The 25,109-nt window shown below is 36.6% G+C and overlaps 1 protein-coding gene across 2 annotated transcripts in view; it reads right to left on the bottom strand.

Moving 5' to 3' along the window:
- The window catches only part of ATRNL1 (attractin like 1), an 843,932-nt gene that overhangs the window by 264,878 nt on the left and 553,945 nt on the right, over nucleotides 1-25,109 (bottom strand). For both annotated transcript variants that reach the window (XR_016038801.1, XM_055424575.2), the window contains exon 27: nucleotides 16,077-16,184. Coding sequence is in view for 1 of the 2 variants with exons in the window: in XM_055424575.2 (XP_055280550.2) it covers nucleotides 16,077-16,184 (108 nt within the window). In the remaining variant the exon portion in view is untranslated. The remainder of the gene's footprint in view (nucleotides 1-16,076; nucleotides 16,185-25,109) is intronic.

Below are 25,109 nucleotides of genomic sequence, written 5' to 3'. Positions count from 1 at the left end.
ATGGACGTGAGTGCTGGACTATAAAGAAAGCTGAGTGCCGAAGAATTGATGCTTTTGAACTGTGGTGTTGGAGAAGACTCTTGAGAGTCCCTTGGACTGCAAGGAGATCCAATCAGTCCATCCTAAAGGAGATCAATCCTGGGTGTTCATTGGAAGGACTGATGTTGAAGCTGAAACTCTACTACTTTGGCACCTGATGAGAAGAACTGACCCATTTGAAAAGACCCTGATGCTGGGAAAGATTGAGGGCAGGAGCAGAAGGGGACGACAGAGGATGAGATGGTTGGATGGCATCACTGACTCAATGAATATGAGTTTAGGTAAACTCCGGGAGTTGCTGATGGACAGGGAGACCTGGCGTGCTGCAGTCCATGGGGTCACAAAGTCAGACACAACTGAGCAACTGAACTGAAATATTTCTGTATTTAATCAGCTATTCAGTTCTGTAAATTCTATCTCTTCATAGCTTTCAATATGTTTGCTCCTTTACATTTTGATAGACACTAGTTAAGGGCTTAACTTGCCAACTTGTTTCTCCATCTCAATTACTCTTCAAAACAATTAATGCTATAGAATGCTGTCAAGGATAAACTTTCTAAAATCAATCACAAAATTGTGCTAAAAAAAACTTATGTGTGATCTTCACATTCTTGTTAAAACTGACTTCCATAATATGTTCAAGGTCTTCTATCTTGAAGCCCACAATTTCTTCCTCAGTCAGCTAATTCTGCCTTTTTTACTGTTTCACAGACATACAAGACTCTTTTCTGTCTCTTGCCTTTTACTCTTATTGTTCTCTCAGCTTCACAGGTCCCTTTATTCTTCCTTCATCTCAGTTCTACTCCTTCCTCTACCTACTAGACATCTCATCTATCTTTAAAAGCTAAGAACAACTACTATAATTTTTCATGGAACATTCAACAAAACCCTGAGTTTTAATTTTTTCCTCTCCTTTATGTTTTTTGTTCTTTTAGCATTAATCATTTTGTATATATATATATGTATATATATATATATGTATACATATATATACATGTGATATATATTTATGGTATTTTTATGTCTTATACACTGATGGGAAATCTTTCCCATCAGTGTATAAATTCCTAGAAGGTAGAGAAAGTATCTTTTCTATATCCATCTGTACCGATTTGCATACAGTAAGTTTAGTAAATATTCGCTGAATCAATTTATATACTATAGAATTTCTATGATTGACTCTCCATTATGAGATATAGAAAAATAAATTTAGGTATTGCTTTTGTTTCCTAAAAAGTGCTGGAGAAAGTCCTAAATAATAATGACCCCTTCTCCATGAAAAATTGCATATAAACTACTTATCTGATAGTCTTCTCTATTTTTATATTTCATCAATGGTTAATCCAGTGCCTTTTTTTGTGAACCAAAAATTAAAAGAGGCCTAAAATAAATATGAACAAAATCATAAAGTATAAGTATGAACCAAGGTCTCTGCTATGAAAATGTAAAACTGTAATCCTTGATTTTAAAATGGAAATGTATATTAAGATTTAAGGTAAATTTTCAGATTTAATACCTTAAATTTTGACCTGGGTGCTATTTTACTTTCTAAGAAAGCAAAGTATGAGAACATATGAAAATGTTTGCTTAGCTAAAGTATAACATTATTGGTTTCCTAGATTTCTACATATAAAATATCTAACACTACACCTCCAATATTTGGGATTATACTTTATACGATTTCTATTTGATTTGCCAGCATTTTACAGAATTTTTTGAGTCAGGTATTCCACTGAGGATATGAACTTGATCAGATTATCTACTAATGCACGTAATGAAAGAAGAAAGAAATACAAGTTAAATTAGTAAGTAATTTTACATGAAAGATAAGCAAAAAGTATATTAAACAAAGGCATAAATTTAGTGTAATAACATCTGCTATAGGGAACTATAGCCTAATAAAATATTTAAGCAGGTAATCTGTTTTAAAAAAATCGGAAAATAAATGCTGCACACTATCAGATACATAACAAATGCTTCAAGACAATCTAAAATGTTAGAAAAACAAGATAAAAATATACCTATCCTTATGTTATTGAGTAATCTGTATTAATTGACATTAATATTGGTTTTATGTTAATATATTAAATATCATTATTTTAACATATATACAAGGAATGAGTGTTGGAAACGTTTGACATTATTCAAAGATACCCATGAATACTGTGTTCTTGGTTGCAGCAAATTTTAATCTGCCCATAATTTTTTTTGGATGGGTCCAATATACTGTCTGTTTTATCTGAGAGCAGGTGAAAGATAAGGATGTTGGAAATTCAATCTTTTTTGTCAGAGCTGGAACACTGCCCTCAAGAATTGCTAATCTGTATTTATGACTTCCCAATAAATGATACTATAGCCTACTTTACATAGCCACTTCTTATTTGCAAAACTGCAACCATGATATGACAGTATACTAAGTAATGCATTATTCTGCTGAATGACAGCCAATATGGATATAGGCAGTCGGGGTCATAAGCCTTTTGTATTTGTAAATGTTTCTGTTTATCATATCAAACACCATGAGGTGAAACTGGGCTTGTCTTTTTGTTGTTGTTTATTCTCATCTTTATAATCTTCTCCATTATAGTTTACATTCATTTTCAGCAATTTAAGGCAAGATAATCTCAATGTTTTAACAGCACAATGAAAACATCCATTTATAAAATTTTCATTTTGAAAGTGCATAAATATATATATACATATCCTTAGCTTTGCACTCAGTGAATTCTGAATGATGTTAGCAGTATTTTACTTACAGGTACAGTTAATCATTTATCTAGAACATTTATAAAGCGATGTATTAAAAATATAAACGCATATATATGGAATTTAGAAAGATGGAAATGATAACCCTGTATACGAGACAGCAAAAGAGACACAGATGTATAGACAGTCTTTGGGACTCTGTAGGAGAGGGTGAGGGTGGGATGATTTGGGAGAATGGCATTGAAACATGTATATTCTCATATGTGAAACGAATCTCCAGTTCAGGGTCAATGCATGATACAGGATGCTCGGTGCTGGTGTGTGGGGATGACCCAGAGGGAGGATAAGGAGAGTAGAGAGGTGGGGGGGGGGTTCAGAAAGGGGAACTCATATACACCCAGGGCGGATTCATGTCAATGTATGGCAAAACCAACCAATATAATATTGTAAAATAATTAGCCTCCAATTAAAAAAAAAAAAGAAAAAAAATATAAACAGATGACTTTTCTCAGGCCTAAACATATTATGACTTCTGACTATATTAATTTAGGGGCAAGCAAATTTCAGTAATTTAAGTATTGTATTATATTCATCCCATGTTAATGGGTACTATCCTTACCATGTTGATTCTGTTCATCTTTAATTCTTAACTCATGCTTCGTTCAATCATGAAATCCATTATAACTGTTATAATTCCAAATCTTATAAATTCTAAAATCTCTTTGGAAAACATTTTCTACTAAATGGTCGTGGTGAAGTCTGACAATTTTAAAAGAAAGACAATGAAAATTCTAATGCAACTAGGGAAATCTGTTACTTCAAGTACTGTTTGTAACACTTTTGTACTGTTTCATATTAATCCTTTTTCTATACTGTTGGCAACTGATGCCCATGGGATATCAAGTTAATAAAATATTTAGTATACTTTGTTCTACCTGAGTATATATTCAAAGATCTTTATTTTGAAAAATGAGAGCTATAACTGAGGAATACCTAAATGGACGTGGGCAATAGTAGGAAAAAAAAAAGAAGTACAGAAAAGTACAAAAGCATTACTACCAGTTACTTCCTCACTTTAAGACCAAAGATGTGCATATAAAAATCTATATTTTCTAAATAATTTTCTTAAAATAAGATAGTCATTTGTCTTCTAAAGCATTTGTTATGAAGAATGTGAGAAGATGTGACCTTAGCAGTTTCCTTCTCTCTACTACTAATTGAAAATCATCTCCTTCTTTGAGGCAAACAGTCCCTTTAGCCTATGAGTATTTATGTGCAAATAGGGCTTGGGTTTTGTGACAATTCTAACTGAGGGAACTCCTGCTGAATGCTACCCTCTTTGAACTGGGAAAGTGCATAGAAACCAGCATCAAGACCCAGGGCAGGGATATTACAGAGACTTGGTCTAGAGAGCTCTGTAAACACCAAGAAGGTCAATATAATCCCTGACAGAGCTTCCTAGGACCCTCTGGTCCCCAAGAGGCTAAGAAAAAGTGTAATATGTGTTCTGAGTCTTTCTTGTTCTTGAGCATTAGGGAGTTTTAAAAGATCAGTAGGAAGTTGGTGGCTTGACTGTTTCTATACCACTAATCCATTTACAAGAAGGCAGAACCCTCCTTAGCCTATTGCCTGCTATCCCCTTAGAGGCAGTCAATACTGGAACCTCAGTAGTGAAAATGAATATAATTAAGCTAATGCCAATGGGGGTGGGAGGAGAAGGGGACGACAGAGAATGAGATGGCTGGATGGCATCATCGACTTGATGGACATGAGTTTGAGTGAACTCCGGGAGTTGTTGATGGACAGGGAGGCCTGGCATGCTGTGATTCATGGGGTCGCAAAGAGTCGGACACGACTGAGCGACTGAACTGAACTGAATGCCAAGAGAACAGCAATCCAAAGAGAAGAGAACCTCCACCCAGGAGGGTGAGCTCCTATTGAAGACAAAGCTATTAATAATATTTAAGCAGGGTCCTCTCACTACAAAATAAAACAAATTATAAGCATTGCAGTTAGGCAGTGCTCAAAGACAAACAGCTAAAACTGGAAAGGGAAGCAGGGAGAAGCAAGCAACATAAAAGCAGAGATTCCCTGAGGATAAAAGCTGATATAAGTAATTTACAGGATAAGAAAGCTGAGTTTGAGATCCCTGTGCCATGCCAGGGACCCTGGAAGAAATGGTTGGAGGAAAGCATTCTTGATTTACGCCTCCAGGAAACCACAGATTAAGATCAAATAAATAAAAGTTTACAAGGATCATCAAACTCACAAGGAAATAAGCCATAGTAAATGAGAGCCCATAGAAAGAAATTGATAGATTTAGATTCCCAAGGATTTCAGATATTAAAATGATCTTTTAAAATATCTATTTAATAAAATGATTTCTGATACTTGAATATTTTATTTTATATTATAAAATATAAATATAATATTATATAATATAAATATTTTATACTATAAAATAAAAATAATTATGTTTGGAATAAAATGTAAGGCAATAAAAGCTAGCAAGCAAGAAGAGACTTTTGAAAAGTGCTAAGTGGATCTGAAGAAAAACCAAATAGAACTTTTAAAAATGAAAATAAAATCTGTTTAAAGATATCCAGTGGCTAGAGTAGAGAGCAGTTTATATACTACTGAACAAGAATTAGTGAGCTGTAACAAGGCTCTGAAGAAACAAGCCAGAAGAAACACAGAGAGAGGAGATGAAAAACACTAATCTGAGAGATTAAGAGATTCTGAAGGTAGAATGAGATGATCTGATATCCAACTAATCAGTATCTTAGGAGAATAGAGAAAATGAAGGAGAGAAAAATTCAAAGGGATAACTGAGAAATTTTAGAAGTAAACAGAAAGAAATTTTAAAAGGTCTGAATCCTTAGATCTGGAAAGCACAAAATAAGCCAAAGAGGATAAACACAAATGTATGCTTACGGAAATCACCATAAAACAGGAGAACACCAAAGACAAAGATATTTTAAAAACCATTGGTAAAAAAATCTAGATTAGCTCTAAAAGGACGACGACTATACTATCAGAAGATTTCTCAGTTGCAACAATGGAAGCCAAAAGCCAGAAAAATTTTCATGTAAGCAAAGTGTTTGAGTAAGGCACTCCAACTGCAAAAGTAACTAGATGCTTGATAATGTGTATTTCCAAAACATTTTTTAGATTGTAAGCAATGGTGATGCTCCAAGGCCTTCAGTTCAGTTCAATTCAGTTGCTCAGTCGTGTCCGACTCTTTGTGACCCCGTGAATCACAGCACGCCAGGCCTCCCTGTCCATCACTAACTCCCGGAGTTCACTCAAACTCATGTCCATCGAGTCGGTGATGCCATCCAGCCATCTCATTCTCTGTTGTCCCCTTCTCCTCCTGCCCCCAATCCTTTGGGGGGCAATGGGCAGCAAGCTAAGAGTTTATCATCAGAAAACATGTGCTAAAGGAATTTTAAAGAAGAATAATAGGCAGATGAAAACATTTTAGAAGGAAGCTCTGAATGCAAAGAACAGTGAGCTAACAAAATACCAACTATATAGGGTAATTTAAATAAATATTGATCATGTAAAACAGCAACAATAATAACAATGTTTAATTTCAGGGGTGACAAAACTCAAAAATCTACAAATAAGATAATTATGATACATAAAATGAAAACAAAGTTTAAATTGTTTGAGGACCTTAATTTATATTAGGGAAGAGCTCATTATATTCAGACTGCAATTATGCCTGCTAAAATTTTAAGAGTAATGGCCAAAAGAGGAGAAGGAGTGTGCAATATGCATATTAGGTGAGGAGAAAGGAAATAATGATTTTAAAAAATCTTCAATTCAAGAGAATGCCATCAAAGAAGCAAAGATCATTTAAAAAGCTAGGATAAATATAAAACAAGAGTAATATCTGAAAATATTACTAAACCAGTTTGATTAGTAGAAAAAAATAGAGAAAATATAATACTTTAATAGCAATATCCAGAAGGGAAATATTTGTAACAGAAAATTACAAACATTTAATAAGCGACTTAAGCAAAAAAGTTCCAACAGAAGGATGAAGAAAGATACTGAATAAGTTAAGAAACATTTTCAAATTTTCTGTAACTAATAAAAAATTTCTTAGGTAATCCGTTTACTATCAGTAGATGATATTAAACGGAAGAGGACACAGCAATAACAGTTAATAAAATCAACTAGGAGAAATACAAGTGGTTAAAAACAATACGAAAATATTTGATTTTACGATTAATACTAATAAGAAGTCTGATAGCGAATATAACATTTCATATATCAAATTACCAAAATCATTTTAAAATTGCTTTTAAAGTAATTTTTGACAAAAATGTAGGAAAACAGGAATTCTCATTCCTTGCTAAAGGTAGTAAAGCTATTTAAAAATAAAAGAGTCAAATAAATTATGTTATACTACAGAACAACTGACAGGATATTTTAAAATCAAACTCAGAAGTACAAATTTTTCTTATTATAATGAGAAAAACAGGATGCAAAATCATGTATAGAATATACTTTGAATTTTGTAAACATACATATATGCAAAAGGAAAATGTTGGAAGGATATAAAAGTTTCAGCAGTGGATATTTATGGGTGAAATATTTCAATTTTGATTATTTCTGCATTTTTTTTCTACAACGAGGATTTGTTATTTTTATAATCAGAACACTAATAATAAGTTTTAATAAAATAATTAAAATAAGTACTGCAAGACAGCCGTAACAATCTGAAAAAAATCAAAGACCCAGGAAATGCTCAGGCCAGCCATTGGAATTATTGCCCATGAAGATGCCAAGCCAGGAATGAAATGCTAGAGAGGCTACTGGCTGTGCCCATCAGCAGAGAACGGGGCTCACGCTGCTCTGGGAGCAAAGCCAGCAATGCTCTTAACACGAGAGGCGCTCACTGTGTCTGGCCTTGATTTAAACAACGTGTCTGTCACCTCTTTTCTTATGTAGTGTAATAGGTTGAACTGTCTCCATTACTCATGAGCACCAGGAATCAAAGAACACTACATAAATATTAGGTAACTCTATGCTCATAAGCAGCTTTACAACAAAAAGTACTCCACAGATACGTTGGGGCCTAAAATGTATTCTCAATTAAAATCAGTGCATTTGAGAATGCTGTGAAAGAGAAATTCCAGGGCCAATCTGAGATTCAAATTCTGTTCTTGCTCTGTTGTTGTTTAGTTGCTAAGTTGTATATGGCTTTTTGCCACCCCATTCTCTCAGTTCAGTCCAGTTCAGTTCAGTCGCTCAGTCATGTCCGACTCCTTGCGACCCCATGAATCACAGCACACCAGGCCTCCCTGTCCTTCACCAACTCCCGGAGTTCACTCAAACTCATGTCCATTGAGTCGGTGATGCCATCCGGCCATCTCATCCTCTGTCGTCCCCGTCTCCTCCTACCCCCAATCCCTCCCAGCATCAGACTCTTTTCCAATGAGTCAACTCTTCACATGAGGTGGCCAAAGTACTGGAGTTTCAGCTTTGGCATCAGTCCTTCCAATGAACACCCAGGATTGATCTCCTTTAGAATGGACTGGTTGGACCTCCTTGCAGTCCAAGGGACTCTCAAGAGTCTTCTCCAGCGCCACAGTTCAAAAGCATCAATTCTTCGGTGATCAGTTTTCTTCACAGTCCAACTCTCACATCCATACATGACCACTGGAAAAACCACAGCCTTGACTAGACGGACCTTTGTTGGCAAAGTAATGTCTCTGCTTTTTAATATGCTGTCTAGGTTGATCCATTCTCTGCTGGTGACTAAATTGTGATCTTGACCAAAGATCTTAAGCTCACAGAGTCTCAGTTTCTTCAGTAGTAAACAGAACAAACAAAATCTGCTTTGTATTTTGTAAGATTACAAAATATACCACCCAGAACCTTCCTTTTAGACCTACATAACTGATGGAGGAGCCTGGTAGGCTGCAATCCATGAGGTCGCTAAGAGTGGGACATGACTGAGCGACTTCACTTTCATTTTTCCCTTTCATGCACTGGAGAAGGAAATGGCAACCCACTGCAGTCTTCTTGCCTGGAGAATCCCAGGGATGGGGGAGCCTGGTGGGCTGCTGTCTGTGGGGTCGCACAGAGTCGGACACGACTGAAGCGACTTAGCAGCAGCAGCAGCAGCAACACAGAAATGATAATTGAAAGCGTTTATTTTGAATAACTGGCAAAATTTCAAGCTCCAATATGCAGTCAATCCAAGGGTCTAAAATTTAAGGGAAAAACGTAATATTTTATATTTTTGCTTTGTCATCGCTTTTATTTTTTCCTTGTTAAAAAGAGCCATGCATACCGTTACAGAAAGGACAACACAGACATGCAACAAGGAAAACCCACATACGCCACCCACCTAGATACAACATTTATTATTAAGAATTTATTAGACCAGACTTTTTTTCAATGTTTATCAAAAATTAGATCATAATTTATACAGCATTTTGTAAAATTTAATAAATTAACTAACAAATGCTTTACTTTTGGCCATTAAAATGGGTTCTAATTTTTCATTATTAGAGGTAGGAAGCAAAAAATAATTGGTTAAAATAATCTGAAATAAAAATAGAAACAAAGAATATTATCCCAGCAAAAACTATCAGTGACATTGGAGGACTCATCTGAGTTTATAAAACTGCCAACTCCTTCCCTCCTTCCTTCCTACCACCACTCTCCCCACAAAAAACCATGAACAAGGAAAGTACATTTTTAACATCAAACTAAAGGGCTATCGATTAACTTGTTTGTGATCAAACTGTATACTTTTCACGTGACACCAGATCTAGGAAGCCTAGTCAACCTAAGTCACCTAATGGCCTCCAGTTCTTTTACCTCAGTTTCTCATGGTTTCTGTCATTATCTAGGAAAAGCACGAATTTTGTTGTTTGAGAGGGTATACTGAGAGACTGAGACTTTTCCTCTTAATAAGTACAACAGCATCAGAAGTTCTAGATCTATTACAGTACCAGTTAAGGAGAGAAAATCCTGTCTTCTTGTCTGTTTGGATCTCACACACACAAAGTCTCTAGAAAGACTTTCAAAATGAGAACACATCATGACTTAAAAATAAAGTCCAGAATCAGACACTTCACTGCTAAAATCCTGGTCTTGCCACCATTACCTCTTGCCTGGATTCCCACAGAAGCTTTCTAACAAGCTTCTCTCCCTCTATACTTGCCCGTCATAGCAGAAACTTTGAGTTGATTTCCAACCTCTCAGTTACCTTGTCAGTTTTCTGCTAATTTCCAAAGCCAGAGCCTTCATTTCTTTGCCTGAGGGCTTTCTCTGACTTCCTGGGAAGTGGCCCTCAATCAGTGACTGGAGGGAGTTGAGGAATAAACACTCAGCTCCAATGCCCTGATGTCTGCAGTGTGACATGCATTTTACCCTAACTCTCAGAGTGTCTCCATGGAAATCAAGCCCTAGTTTACCATAGTGGTATTAGCTACTCTCCATTCCCTTTCTCATGGCTCCACTTCCCTACCAGCATATTCTTCAAATGAACCAATTCCTTGTCTTGATGTCTGCTTGTCAGGAAACCATCTGATGATATCACACGTCGAACTATTCTCAACACCAAAGGCAGAATAATCTTTTAGAAACAGATTATGTCAGTCAGTCCTGCAATTGACTCTGTCCTCTTCACTTAGGATTGAATGTCAAAGTTTTTACAAAAGGTCTACAAGACTCTATATCTTCTGCCTCGTCCCGTACCTGCCCCTGCCCAAAGTCTGCTATTTCATGAACTTGCCCGGCATGCCACCTTAGCACCTCTGCTCTAGCCATTCTCTTTGCTGGGAACACTTTCCCTTGAGAATCTGCCACCTGGTTAATTCCTTTACCTTTTTCAAGCCTTGCTCAGCTCTCACCTTCTCAATGAGGTCACCCTGACCACCACCGGATTCAATATGCACTCTCTCTCCCACCTCCACAAAGCACTTTCCAAACCTTATCCTGTTTTACTTTTTTCCTGTTCCATTGCACTTACCACCTCCTAACACATTAAACAACCTATTTTCCCTGTTAGAATATGAATTCCACGAGGACAGGGCTCTTTGTTGTGTTCCCTGATACTTCTAAAGTGCTAAGAAGAATGCTTGACGTATATGCAGCATGCCATAAACATCTGTTAAGCAATTACTATAAATTATCATGCTATTCCATAGTGGAAGAAAATTGATAAATATACACTAGATGGGTCACAAGGTCATCACAAAAATAACCCTATGTTTTTTAAAATAAATTTAAAACCAACTGACAAAATGAGTTTATAAATTTATATTCTAAGTGTATTTATTAAATTTTAATAAGTTCTTAATTTTTCACTATAATTTAGAAAAATTTAATGATTCAAACTTGCTTACAGATAATTTCAGTTCAGTTCAGTTCAGTTCAGTCGCTCAGTCGTGTCCGACTCTCCGCGACCCCATGAATCACAGCACGCCAGGCCTCCCTATCCATCACCAACTCCCGGAGTACACTCAAACTCATGTCCACAGAGTCGGTGATGCCATCCAGCCATCTCATTCTCCGTCGTCCCCTTCTCCTCCCGCCCCCAACCTTTCCCAGCATCAGAGTCTTTTCCAGTGAGTCAACTCATCGCATGAGGTGGCCAAAGTACTGCAGTTTCAGCTTTAACATCAGTCCCTCCAATGAACATCCAGGATTGATCTCCTTTAGAATGGACTGGTTGGATCTCCTTGCAGTCCAAGGGACTCTCAAGAGTCTTCTCCAACACCACAGTTCAAAAGCATCGATTCTTCGGTGATCAGCCTTCTTCACAGTCCCACTTTCACATCCATACATGACCACAGGAAAAACCATAGCCTTGACTAGACGGACCTTGGTTGGCAAAGTAATGTCTCTGCTTTTTAATATACTATCAAGGTTGGTCATAACTTTCCTTCCAAGGAGCAAGCGTCTTTTAATTTCATGGCTGCAATCAGCATCTGCAGTGATTTTGGAGCCCCAAAAAATAAAGTCTGACACTGTTTCCACTGTTTTCCCATCTATTTCCCATGAAGTGATGGGACCAGATACCATGATCTTTGTTTTCTGAATGTTGAGCTTCAAGCCAACCTTTTCACTCTCCTCTTTCACTTTCATCAAGAGGCTTTTGAGTTCCTCTTCACTTTCTGCCATAAGGGTAGTGTCATCTGCATATCTGAGGTTATTGATATTTCTCCCAGCAATCTTGATTCCAGATAATTTAGGGGGTGATTATTCACACCATAATCTTTTTTTCACTCACAAGAGTTTTTACACTTAGGGTTTACTACACATAGTTCCTATGAAGACTAAATACTCTTCATCCATTAAAAAACATAATCAACTCACACAAACTTTTAGGAACACATCTACTTCATAGAATAGGACATTTTGGTGTACAGAACCATTATTACAGATGCATCAAGTATAAGTAATTCTATATTATACTTATATTCTCCCCCTGACAATACAGATGTGGAACTCAGAGTGGCACATGAGAGTCCAATTTAAATTGAAAGAAATCTATTCCTTAAATTACCACATTATGAAGACTCCATTGAATATTTACCAAATGGTAATAGCCAGCTAACCTATGGCTTTGGGTTGAATTTAATCTCTGAATTTTAAGAAAAACCCAGCAAAGGAATTTTAAAATTACTTGTATTTTCTAGGTTTAAATTAAGTCCTTAATGTTATTTCAGAATAGGCCTAGGCTTCATATTTTGCTGTATACGCAAATCAATGCCAAATCATACTAGGTTATGTCTATAAAAAGAGACTTGGAATGGATCTAGAGCACTGTGACAATGGAAAGTAAATCTCACATACAACAAATGTATATGTACACATATGTATGTGTATGTACAGCAGATAGATAACTTCCACTTAGTAGTAATTACAAAATGCAAAGGAAAAAACAAAATATGATTTTAAACTTTATGCTTCTACTTCTATTATTTTCCAAAGAGTATTAAATAAGCTCTCAGTTAGCAGCCATTATTTATTTCTGATATTAAATTCATATAAGAAAACAATTTAAGCTCTAAAAATTACTGAAGGACAATATTTTCAACTTTAAATTTACAAAAAAGCTGTCAATTTACTTGAGATCAGAAATATATGGATATAGGGAATTTTAAATATCAGAAATCATACTTGTTTATCAAGATGAAGAAAATCTGATATTGAATTTAGAATCCTATATTTATTTGGAGCATGGATAAAGGGACTCAATTAACAAAGCTACAACCTTAATGAAGTGCAAGTTGCTGCTGCTGCTACTGCTAAGTCGCTTCAGTCGTGTCTAACTCTGTGAGACCCCACAGATGGCAGCCCACCAGGCGCCCCCGTCCCTGGGATTCTCCAGGCAAGAACACTGGAGTGGGTTGCCATTTCCTTTTGCAATGCATGAAAGTGAAAAGTGAAAGTGAAGTTGCTCAGTCGTGTCCAACTCTTTGCAACCCCGTGGACTGCAGCCTACTACGCTCCTCCGTCCATGGGATTTTTCAGGCAAGAGTACTGGAGTGGAGTGCCACTGAGATACTGTAAATTCTCCCAAATTGATTTATAGATTTTATACAATCCCTATTAAAGTACTAGTGAGCTTCTTTGCAGAAACTGACAAACTGATCCTAAAATTCCTGTCAAAATTCAAAGGACCCAGAAAAGCCAAACAACGTTCAAAATGAATAAAGCTGGAGAACTCATATTTTCTAATTCTAAAACTACAAAACTATAGCAATCAAAATAGAGTTGTACTGTCATATGATAGATCTATAGATTAATGGAATGACAATGAGATTATAAAAACAAATTCTCACACTTATGGTCAATTGATTTGAAACAGGAGTCCCAAGATCATTCAGTGGAGATAGAAAGTCTCTTCAACAAGTAATAAAAAATTACCATATTACCCAGAAATTCAATTCTTACTTATATATTCCAACAAAAAGGAAACAAAATTTGTAGACAAATATTCACAGTAGCATTTTTCAAAATATTCAAAAAGCAGAAACAGCCTAGATGTTCTCAACTCACGAGTGCAGAAACAAATTGTGCTGCATCAATTATGTGTGTGTCCATGCTCAGTCGCTTAGTCACGTCCAACTCTCTGGGGCCCCATGGACTGGAGCAAGCCAGGATCTTCTGTCCCTGGAATTTTCCAGGCAAGAATACTGGACTGGGTTGCCATTTCCCACTTCAGGGCATCTTCCTGACCCAGGGATTGAACCCATGTCTCTTCATTGGCAGGCATATTCTTTATCATTGAGCCACCTGAGACACCCCCTTATATCAATAATATCAAATATTACTTGGCAATAGAAAGAAATTAAATACTCATCCACAACGTGGGATGAAACTTGAATATTAAGGCTAAGTAAAAGAAAATAGTCACGAAAGACCACATATTTGTATGACTCCATTACATGAACTGGCATGAAAATACACTAGAGGAAACTCATATAAGGACAAAATGTAGATTAGGGCTTGTCTACAGTTGAGAATGAGGCTTGGGGAGAAAGAGAGGGGGTGAGAAGGGAGTTTCTTTAGGGGAAGATGAAAATGTTCTAAAATTGGTGTTTGGTGATGGTTACACAATTCTGGATATACTAAAAACCCTAAATTTCACAGTTTACATGGGTAAATTGTATGGCATATGAACTACATTTTAATAAAGCTGTTTACAAAAAGCCGACAAAACTACACATTGGTAAGTAGAACCAGATCTCCAGAAAACTCTCTAGACAGGAGTAGGTAAGTAGGTTTTATTCTTCTGTGACACTCTGAATTTAAATTTTAGAAAACAAGTGATACAGAAGAAATAGACACACCAGTTATTCATATAACTAGTAATAATAAGAGGATACAGAGACGTCAGAAATAAACGAATAGAAGGACTACCAAGTAAACGTGAGCAAAAAGAAAGTAGAACTAGAAGTTTTTAAACTCTACAAAATAAATTATGTAGTATGTCTGTTTATTACATTTGTTCCTTAAGTTTATGAGTGTTTTATCTCAACTCACATATGTATCATTCACATTTGTTTTTCTCTTGTGAGTTGAGTTTTAATAGCATTCAAGAATGTTTTAAATAGATGAGGAGAAGAAGGAAGTTAGATTCAGATAGAGTTTTCAATTTGTTAAAAGTTCTGTACTAAAGTTATTTGAAATTAAGGGTCAGAATGAAATTAGAGCACTGACTACAAAGTCAGAAATTAGAGCACTTCTCCCTAAGCAATAGAGGATATACCCACACATTATCTAATGTTCTAAGCTTTTGTGACAGCCTGTGATCTAGAGTAGTAAAAAATCAAGGGCACAAAAGCTAAAAAAATTTTTACTAAGAGAAATGTCTCTGAAAACTGGTCCTTTGTATAGCATCATAAGGTCTGATTTACTTTTATTTTTTTCAGACTAACCAAAAATTTTATGGACAAAATCAATTATATTTGTGCCTAGGTGTTTGGAGGAGTCTATTTTTATATCCCGTGCTTTCATCAAAGAAAAGCAAAGTCTAAACATAGCAACATGAAGTCAGTCACATAAGGGTACTTTTTAAAAGGTGAATAAAATATTTCAACTGTAAGTTATTTTTAAATCTTCCTGTTTAAACATCTTACCATGTATAACACAAAAAATTTGGAAATAAGCACGGAATAAAATTACTATGCCTCAGAATGCTGTCATGAGTTGTGAATCACAATCTGTGGATTTTTGCTCTTTGGGAACCCCCATTATTTTCAGAAACCATGTCATGCACTATTTCAAGATATGAATACCACATTTACTTGCACATAATCATTTCTCTTTCACCATACTCCATTGCCCCATTTGCAATATAATACTGTACTAATACAGCCATAAAATAAAAATATTCACTATATTCTACAACCTTCAACATTCAAAAAGTGAAACTATATAATTAAAATGCAACTCATCTCCACCCACCTTTTATAGTTAACTTTGTTAATAAAGATAGATGTGACCTGTTAACTGAGGGGTGTTGGGCACTCCCAGGACTAAATACAGATGCTTTGTTTCTTCCATCGAACCTGTATCTTAAATTCCTTCAGTTCCTATCTGTCAGGGAAAGGGTGCCAGGTGAGCAGTCTGTCACTCTTGCCTAGACTAATAGATTCTCCAGTGGCTTTTGTTACAGCTCATGTCATACTATTAAAACTATGTGCCTTGAAAATGGCATAACATATGTAGCTGAATCTTGTCAGCTCTAGATAATCAGACTCTGTTTGGCTTCACAAGCAGATGCAGATTAGAGAAGTAATATAAATATGCAAATCACAGCAGTCCCCTTTCACCACCACTGTTCCTACCTCTAATGACCCTCGCAGAAAGTCTGTGTGTTCAGCTCCCACTTCCAGGGCTACATCAACAGACGCAAAGGGACGGCTGGCCATCTGCTGTCGTTCTCGAAGCAGTTGCTGGAGGGGGTGAAAAAGCACTCGTTTTAAGATACGTTAAATTCAACAATATCTAGTCCTGTTTGGAAAAATGGCATCTAAAATTTAGAGGTTATAATACACATATTCATATCTAGATCATTAAAAATGAAAATTATTTTCTCCTCATGGCCTGGGTTATATTTCCTTATAGGCTTTAAATGTATGGTGCCTCTTGACCGCCATCTCATAGGCCTAGTGAAAAGCACTTTGAAAACTTCAGGTGAGAGGTACTACTTAAGTAAAAACTGCTATTATGATGACAGGTATGCCAAGTCTTTCCACTCAAAATAACTCATGCCTTTGTCTTAGCTGAAAGCAAACAGCAGTACAAATGATTGAGAAAAGAGAATGAAAAGTTGTCAAAATGCATTAATAGAGATTAAAGGAACATACACCCGCCAAGACCCAGTCTTGTAAGCCATCAAGATCCCCCCTGTCAATTGCTATAGCACCAGCAGGATTTTTTATTGTCAATGTTTTTAACTTTATTCAAAGTCATGGTGTTTATTATTTAAATGACAATGATTAGCACGTTGCAAAAACGTGTGCCAGGGCTTCTAAAACACTCTCAAGATATTTCCTTCTTCTCTTTGCATCTCTTCTCGGCTTTGCCCAAACAAAAACCAATAAATCAGCAAGTCCCAACCAAGTACCCAGCTAATTTATATTTCTGTCTCCCCTTGTAATTATAATATTCATTAAGTCATGATAAGAAAAAATTGATGACTAGTACTAGATATTGCAAATCTTGCCCTCCTCATTCGACACAGCTAATAAAATTATTATTAAATATTAAAAGTAGATGAGCAATGCAATTAAACACTCTTTCAAATGAGAAGAAAATCTTATCACTGAAGAAAGACAAAATTCTTGAACACAGTGAATGGCTTCATTATTCACAGCGATTTCTAAAGATTCACTGGCAGTAACTTAAAACATTAACAACCAGTCTTTGCATGTAAATGTACAGAGCACTGTGATGCATCATTCATAAAGTTCCCTTTCTCATGATGAAGGAACAAAAACCAACACCTGATGGCATTTTATTATTTAACATTTTTATTTTAACGCTTGTGACACTGCAGTGACAGTGTTCATGTAATGAGCATCTCAAACATAATTTAAGGGCTTGCTTTTATTATTGAAGAGAGAACATCCACTTGCGAATATGGGACAGAAATAATGCAACTATTACCTGGCTAGAGTTCAAGGTCTTAAATTGTATGTATTTTTAGAAGAAGATACATAATGAAGAAATATTAAAAACATATTCAGAGTAAAAAGCAAATGTGATCTAAATCACCCAAATTATTCACTTTAATATAAACTTAGACTTGCACTATTAAAAATACAGCTGTTGGCCAAGAGAATCTTATTTGTGTCTCTTTCGATAGGAGTGGCCAATTGATCTGAATACTGTGTCTATGCAAAATGCAAACATAATGTTACTCCAAATACCAATGGATGCTAAGTGCAGAAGACACCACGTTCTTTTCATCTGGTAAAACATAAATGCACACACAGACACACACAGGAATACACAAATGGCCTCTGTTACAGTTAACATAATAATTCCCTTGAGAAAACTATAAATTCTAGTTTGGATTAATGCAATTTTCTAACATTTGTATTAAAGTTTCTTCATTTTTCCTAGTTTCCCTTAGCTTATAAATGATATCTCCTATAACTGATTCTTTAAAAAAAAAAACAATTTCTGTTACTTCACCTTGCCTTTTTGCTACACCTAAAAGTAAAAGCTCTACAAAATATAATTAATGAGAACTCAGTCCCACAGATTGTAATGTAAATCTATGATTATTCTAAATTCCCTATCTTTAACAAAGACTAGATACCTCTGAAAAATAATGTATTATTGTGACCACCTCCTATACTCATAATATAGAAAAATCAGTGATTGATAGTTTTATTCATTTTAAAAAGTTTACTAGTAGGACAAAAAGGTATTTTAAAAGATTCCAGTTTGTCTTCTGAGCACTGAGTTTTCATCAGTTTTTAAGAACTAATGTTACTACAGTAATCTTTGCAAAGAGGAAAGACACTGTTCTTGCCTAGGACCGTAACACTGAAGTTTGTAAAACAAGATATGGTGAGATAAAAATAATTAGAGCACAAGACAGAGGACAGGAAAGGTTACACACAGGGAATTAGCCAAATTAATCCACTCTGGGTCACATAACAGAGGACTAGTTCAAGCACTTCGGCTAGTGTACCACGTTTCTGACTTTGGGGAACCTAATGAAATGGTTCTGACTGGGGAAACTTAGAGGGAGTAAAAAATTTTATCCTAAAGCACTCTTGCTTTGATAGGATGGCCCTAAAATAATAACAAGGAACAAAGTGAGATTCGTCATGGTACTGAATTCCTGGCTCTCAGCTGTGTCCTTAACAACTGCACTTTCTTTTGCCAGGTAACACCTATATATGCATTACTTCTCGAATTTTGCCCCTTCTGTGTCAGAACAAAAGAGACATAAACAACTCACATTTTATGCTTACAACCAAAATTTCCGGGAAATTTAATGACAATATTCACAGGCAATTTAGTTAGACTCTGGAGTCAGAAGAATCTGTGTTTGAATACCAGGTTTTCTATTTAGTAGCTGTTTAGCCAAAGAATGCTCAAACTACCGCACAATTGCACTCATCTCACACGCTAGTAAAGTCATGCTCAAAATTCTCCAAGCTAGGCTTCAGCAATATGTGAATCGTGAACTTCCAGATGTTCAGGCAGCTTTTAGAAAAGGCAGAGGCACCAGAGATCAAATTGCCAACATCCGCTGGATTATGGAGAAAGCAAGAGAGTTCCAGAGAAACATCTATTTCTGCTTCATTGACTATGCCAAGGCCTCTACTGTGTGGATCACAATAAGCTGTGAAAAATTCTGAAAGAGATGGGAATACCAGACCACCTGACGTGCCTGTTGAGAAACCTGTATGCAGGTCAGGAAGCAACAGTTAGAACTGGACATGGAACAACAGACTGGTTCCAAATAGGAAAGGGAGTACGTCAAGGTTGTATATTGTCACCCTGCTTATTTAATTCTTATGCAGAGTACATCATGAGGAACGCTGGGCTGGAAGAAGCACAAACTGGAATCAAGATTGCCGGGAGAAATATCAGTAACCTCAGATATGCAGATGACACCACCCTTATGGCAGAAAGTGAAGAGGAACTCAAAGGCCTCTTGATGAAAGTGAAAGAGGAGAGTGAAAAGGTTGGCTTGAAGCTCAACATTCAGAAAACGAAGATCATGGCATCTGGTCCCATCACTTCTTGGGAAATGGATGGGGAAACAGTGGAAACCGTGTCAGACTTTATATTTTTGGGCTCCAAAATCACTGCGGATGCTGATGGCAGCCATGAAATTAAAAGACGCTTGCTCCTTGGAAGGAAAGTTATGACCAGCCTAGATAGCATATTAAAGAGCAGGGACATTACCTTGCCAACCAAGGTCCATCTAGTCAAGGCTATGGTTTTTCCCGTGGTCATGTATGGATGTGAGAGTTGGACTGTGAGGAAGGCTGATCGCCGAAGAATTGATGCTTTTGAACTGTGGTGCTGGAGAAGACTCTTGAGAGTCCCTTGGACTGCAAGGAGATCCAACCAGTCCATTCTAGAGGAGATCAATCCTGGGTGTTCATTGGAAGGACTTATGCTAAAGCTGAAGCTCCAATACTTTGGCCACCTCATGCGAGGAGTTGACTCACTGGAAAAGACTCTGATGCTGGGAGTGATTGGGGGTAGGAGGAGACAGGGAAGACAGAGAATGAGGTGGATGGATGGCATCACCGACTCGATGGACATGAATTTGAGAGAACTCCGGGAGTTGGTGATGGACAGGGAGGCCTGGCATGCTGTGGTTCATGGGGTCGCTAAGAGTCGGACACGACTGAGTGACTGAACTGAACTGAACTGAACTAAGGTACTATTTCAGTTTCAGTTCAGTTGCTCAGTCATATCCGACTCTTTGCAACCCCATGAACCACAGCACGACAGGCCTCCCTGCCCATCACCAACTACCAGAGTCCACCCAAACCCATGTCCATCGAGTCGGTGATGCCATCCAACCATCTCATCCTCTGTCGTCCCCTTCTCCTCCTGCCCTCAATCTTTCCCAACATCAGGGTCTTTTCAAATGAGTCAGCTCTTCGCAACAGGTGGCCAAAGTATTAGAGTTTCAGCTTCCACATCAGTCCTTCCAATGAACACATAAGACTGATTTCCTTTAGGATGGACTCGTTTGATCTCCTTGCAGTCCAAGGGACTCTCAAGGGTCTTTTCCAACACCACAGTTCAAAAGCATCAATTCTTCTGCGCTCAGCTTTCGTTATAGTCCAACTCTCACATCCATACATGACCACTGGAAAAACCATAGACTTGACTAGATGGACCTTTGTTGGCAAAGTAATGTCTCTGCTTTTTAATATGCTGTCTAGGTTGGTCATAACTTTCCTTTCAAGGAGTAAGTGTCTTTTAATTTCATGGGTGTAATCACCATCTGCAGTGATTTTGGAGCCCAGGAAAATAAAGCAAGGCAGTGTTTCCAGTTTTCCCATCTATTTGCCATGAAGTGATGGGACCAGATGCCATGATCTTAGTTTTCTGAATGTTAAGCTTTAAGTCAACTTTTTCACTCTCCTCTTTCACTTTCATCAAAAGGCTCTTGAGTTCTTCTTCACTTTCTGCCATAAGGGTGGTGTCATCTGCATACCTGAGGTTACTGATATTTTTCTGGCAATCTTGATTCCAGCTTGTGCTTCTTCCAGCCCAGTGTTTCTCATGATGTACTCTGCATAAGAGTTAAATAAGCAGGGTGACAATATACAACCTTGACGTACTCCTTTTCCTATTTGGAACCAGTCTGTTGTTCCATGTCCAGTTCTAACTGTTGCTTCCTGACCTGCATACAGGTTTCTCAAGAGGCAGGTCAGGTGGTCTGGTATTCCCATCTCTTTCAGAATGTTCCACAGTTTATTGTGATCCACACAGTCAAAGGCTTAGGCATAGTCAATAAAGCAGAAGTAGATGTTTTTCTGGAACTCTTGTTTTTTCCATGATCCAGTGGATGTTGGCAATTTGATCTCTGGTCCCTCTGCCTTTTCTAAAACCAGCTTGAGCATCTGGAAGTTCAAGGTTCACATCTTGCTGAAGCCTGGCTTGGAGAATTTTAAGCATGACTTTACTAGCGTGTGAGATGAGTGCAATTGTACGGTAGTTTGAGCATTCTTTGGCATTGCCTTTCTTTGGGATTGGAATGAAAACTGACCTTTCCAGTCCTGTGGCTCTCTAAATTATTTAGACCTCTTTGAGCCTCACATTTTCTCACAGCAAAATTGGGCTATCAGTAGTGTCTACAAATAGCCTTTAGAGAACTTGTTTTGATTCCCAGTTTCTCCACCCATTACCTATTGCACCATCATCAAATTACATAGGGCTTTCTACATAGACCTTTCTAAAGCTTATTCTCTCTATTAAGCGGGAAGAGGAATACTATTAGAGGTTTTGCTAATACTTAATGCATTTGCACTGCTCAACACAGAATCTGGCACATTGTGAGAATCCAGTAATAGTTCATTGGTACAATTATTATGTTAAAATTTCAAGCCCTATTTTGTCTTTAACGATGGCACTCTAATTACCACAAGCCCGTTTTCTTCGGCACTAGTGACACATTTTGCTCTATTAGTCTCCTTTTTAACAAATGTTGCAAATTTATGAGACAGTTGGAAAATGTCATGATTGTGGTAAAAATGAATTTAATTTGGAACCGCTTCCTGCCATTTGTGACTAAGAATGATAAAAACTCAACCTAAAAATTATAAGGAAATACAGAGTACTTCCGTAAGAACTTTCAAAAATTATTTGGTGGTTGTGATTTTTATATAAAATGAAATTTGACATTTTGTATACAGATAAGAAACTATATAACAGATGATCTATTTTATAACTAATCTGCAGTTGCCAGTTATTCAGCAGAAAGAAAAGGCCAAAAGAACAAACTGATCATAATGCAATAGATTATAATCATGCTGCTGTAAACACTGTGGTGAAGGACATTTTAAAATTATGAATGTTCTTACTATCATGTTTGTTATATATGATAGTTGTTTTATTATTCAAAACCTCTTACGAAACAAACCATGAAATTAAAAATAATATGAAAATCCATGCTTAAAGACAGCAACTGAGAACGGTCATTGATTCTATCAAATGTATATATAAAATGCTTCCACACACTAATACTACTACAAATATCATATCAGTCCCCAAAGTTCATATTAATGACTTTTCCAATCACCTCTAAAGCTAAAACTCTAATGGATTTAGGATAATAATCTTTAAAAACACACACACTAAAAAAAAAGAAAAACCAGTAACCAACACATTTCCAGTTGTCTCCCTGTTGCCTGCCTCTTGTGTTCAGGTTCCACCTAGCCTCCCCCCATACCTCCAAATGCCCTTCCACTCCATCCCAGGTGTGAAGTTATTATCTTACCTATAAGTTATTTATGATATTAGTGTAGCACTATCTCCTCAAACATTCATGCTTTCCTGAAATCTTTAAGGCAAAATTTTATTTCTGTTTTTTATTTCGCTCAGCACTTAGTTTGTAGTCAATAGTATTTGATGAATAGACAATGAATGAGTGACTTAAAGTATAAAAATCTGTATCATCTGAATGTGACTGGAGGCAAGTTTTGATTAAACTGATTTTAATCATTTGAAAAGACCCTGATGCTGAGAAAGATTGAGGGCAAGAGGAGAAGGGGACGACAGGGGATGAGATGGTTGGATGGCATTACCGACTCAATGGACATGAGTTTGGGTAACCTCCGGGAGTTGGTGATGGACAGGGAGGCCTGGCGTGCTGCGGTTCATGGGGTCACAGAGTCAGACATGACTGAGCAACTGAACTGAACTGAATTATGAAGAAGCTTTTAAAAGTATATGTCCTCTGATATTCTGCTTTCCGGCGGCTCAGTCAGTCAAGAATCTGCCTGCAATGTGGGAACACCTTGGTCTGATTCCTGGTTGGGAAGATCCCCTGGAGAAGGGAATGGCAATCCACTCCAATATTCTTGCCTGGAAAATTCCATGGACAGAGGAGCTTGGTGGGCTCCAGTCCATGGGATTGTAAAGAGTCAGACACGACTGAGCAACTAACACAATTCTACAGTGTATGCCTTATGCTCAAAAGTAAGTGGATATTCATTTTTCAGAACGGGTCAACTCTGTGCACCCAACAAATCACCACTAGGTTTCTTAACTTCTGTCCATTCACTTTATTACCATACTGTATTTATTACAGGAAAACTGCCACAAAGTCATCATAATACATTCATATTTTAATAGAAATTATTTTGAAGATTTGGAAAGGTATAATAGGATCAATCAAAATTCTTTAGTCATTATTTTTGAGCTAACATACTAAAACGAACAAGGAGCTTGAATTAGACATAAAGCAACATTTCACGAAAAAGTATTTCTATTATTAACAAAAACACAACATAAAGTATAAGCAGCAAAAGTTCATTTTTTCTTAGTGGAAGGAAAGTGCATCAGTGAATTAGGAAATCATGATAATTCTATCAGTTTTATAACTAAATCTGCAAGCTGCAAGTTTACTCAGTTTTTCTTCATTATTTTAAAGTAAAATGTCCTTAACTGTCAAATGGTCATAGCAGACATTCAAGGTAGATTGCTCAGGTATGCAGGTGTGTTGTTTGAGCACTAATGTATCAGAAACAAAACTGACCTTTACTGTCATCAAGCCTACTACAAGGGAGAGGAAGAGAGAAGAAATGGAAAATTTTTCTAAATCTTCCAAAATATAAAGTTCAATATTTCCTCAAAAATGCCAAGAGATTATATCAGTATAAAACATACTCATGTCAATGTATGTGTGAAAGTGTATGTGTGAATATTCCTAAAATTATATATATAATTCAAAGTAACTGAAACTCAAATTAAAACTAAAACTCTTATATAAAATGTCAAAGTGTTAGTTGCTCAGTCATGTCCGACTCTTTGCCACTCCATGGTCTGTCCATGAAATTCTCCAGGCAAGAATACTGCAGTGGGTTGCCATTCCCTTCTCCAGGGGATCTTCCTGACCCAGGGATCGAACCTGGGTCTTCTGCATGGCAGGCAGATTCTTTCCCATCTGAGTTAACAGGGAAGCCCTTATAATAAAATAAAATGTCAAGATAAAGATTAAACAATGCCCGCAAATGAAGGTCTTTGTTGTCATCTGAATAACATTGAACATATCACTGATATGAATAAAAGATAGTCATCACAGAGTTTAGATTTAAAAGGGACCTATAGATCCTCTGGTCCAGAGATTTTTTTAACCTACAGACTATATAGACCTATAACGTGTAAATAGATGAGCACTGGAAAAATCTATGAATCTACGAATCTAGATACTTTTAATAATTTTTTTTCTAATTTCAGTAGATTCAATAATTTAACTTACTACTATCTTTAGAAACTAATTGGCCCTCTATTAGAATCAAAATGTAACTCCACTGTTTTCTTAAATTCTTTTAACAAACAAATCTATCAATATATATTCATGCTTAAAAATAAAACAGAATGGAGTAAATTATAAAAGCAAGCAAGACAACTTTAAAATTCCCTACACATCCCTATTTGCTAAATAAGAACTTAAGTGCAGAATGAGTTTGAAGTTCAAACATATATTTCTACAGTTTCCTTTCATTTCTTCCCTTCATCTAGCTCAGTGTGTTCAAGCTTTGAAGTTTATGCAGTTGTATGTACAATGTCACCTATACTCTGCAGTGAATTATCTTGATTCTAAAGGTATCATTTATTCATACGGATTTTATGATAGTGTAACTTCCATGTGACACAAATCT

The sequence above is a fragment of the Moschus berezovskii genome, chromosome 12 (genome assembly GCF_049115385.1).
Source record: "Moschus berezovskii isolate FMDL1 chromosome 12, NW_MosBer_1.0, whole genome shotgun sequence".
Taxonomy (NCBI): domain Eukaryota; kingdom Metazoa; phylum Chordata; class Mammalia; order Artiodactyla; family Moschidae; genus Moschus; species Moschus berezovskii.
Note: the sequence above shows the minus strand (reverse complement) of the source record. Positions and strands in the feature narration are given on the sequence as shown.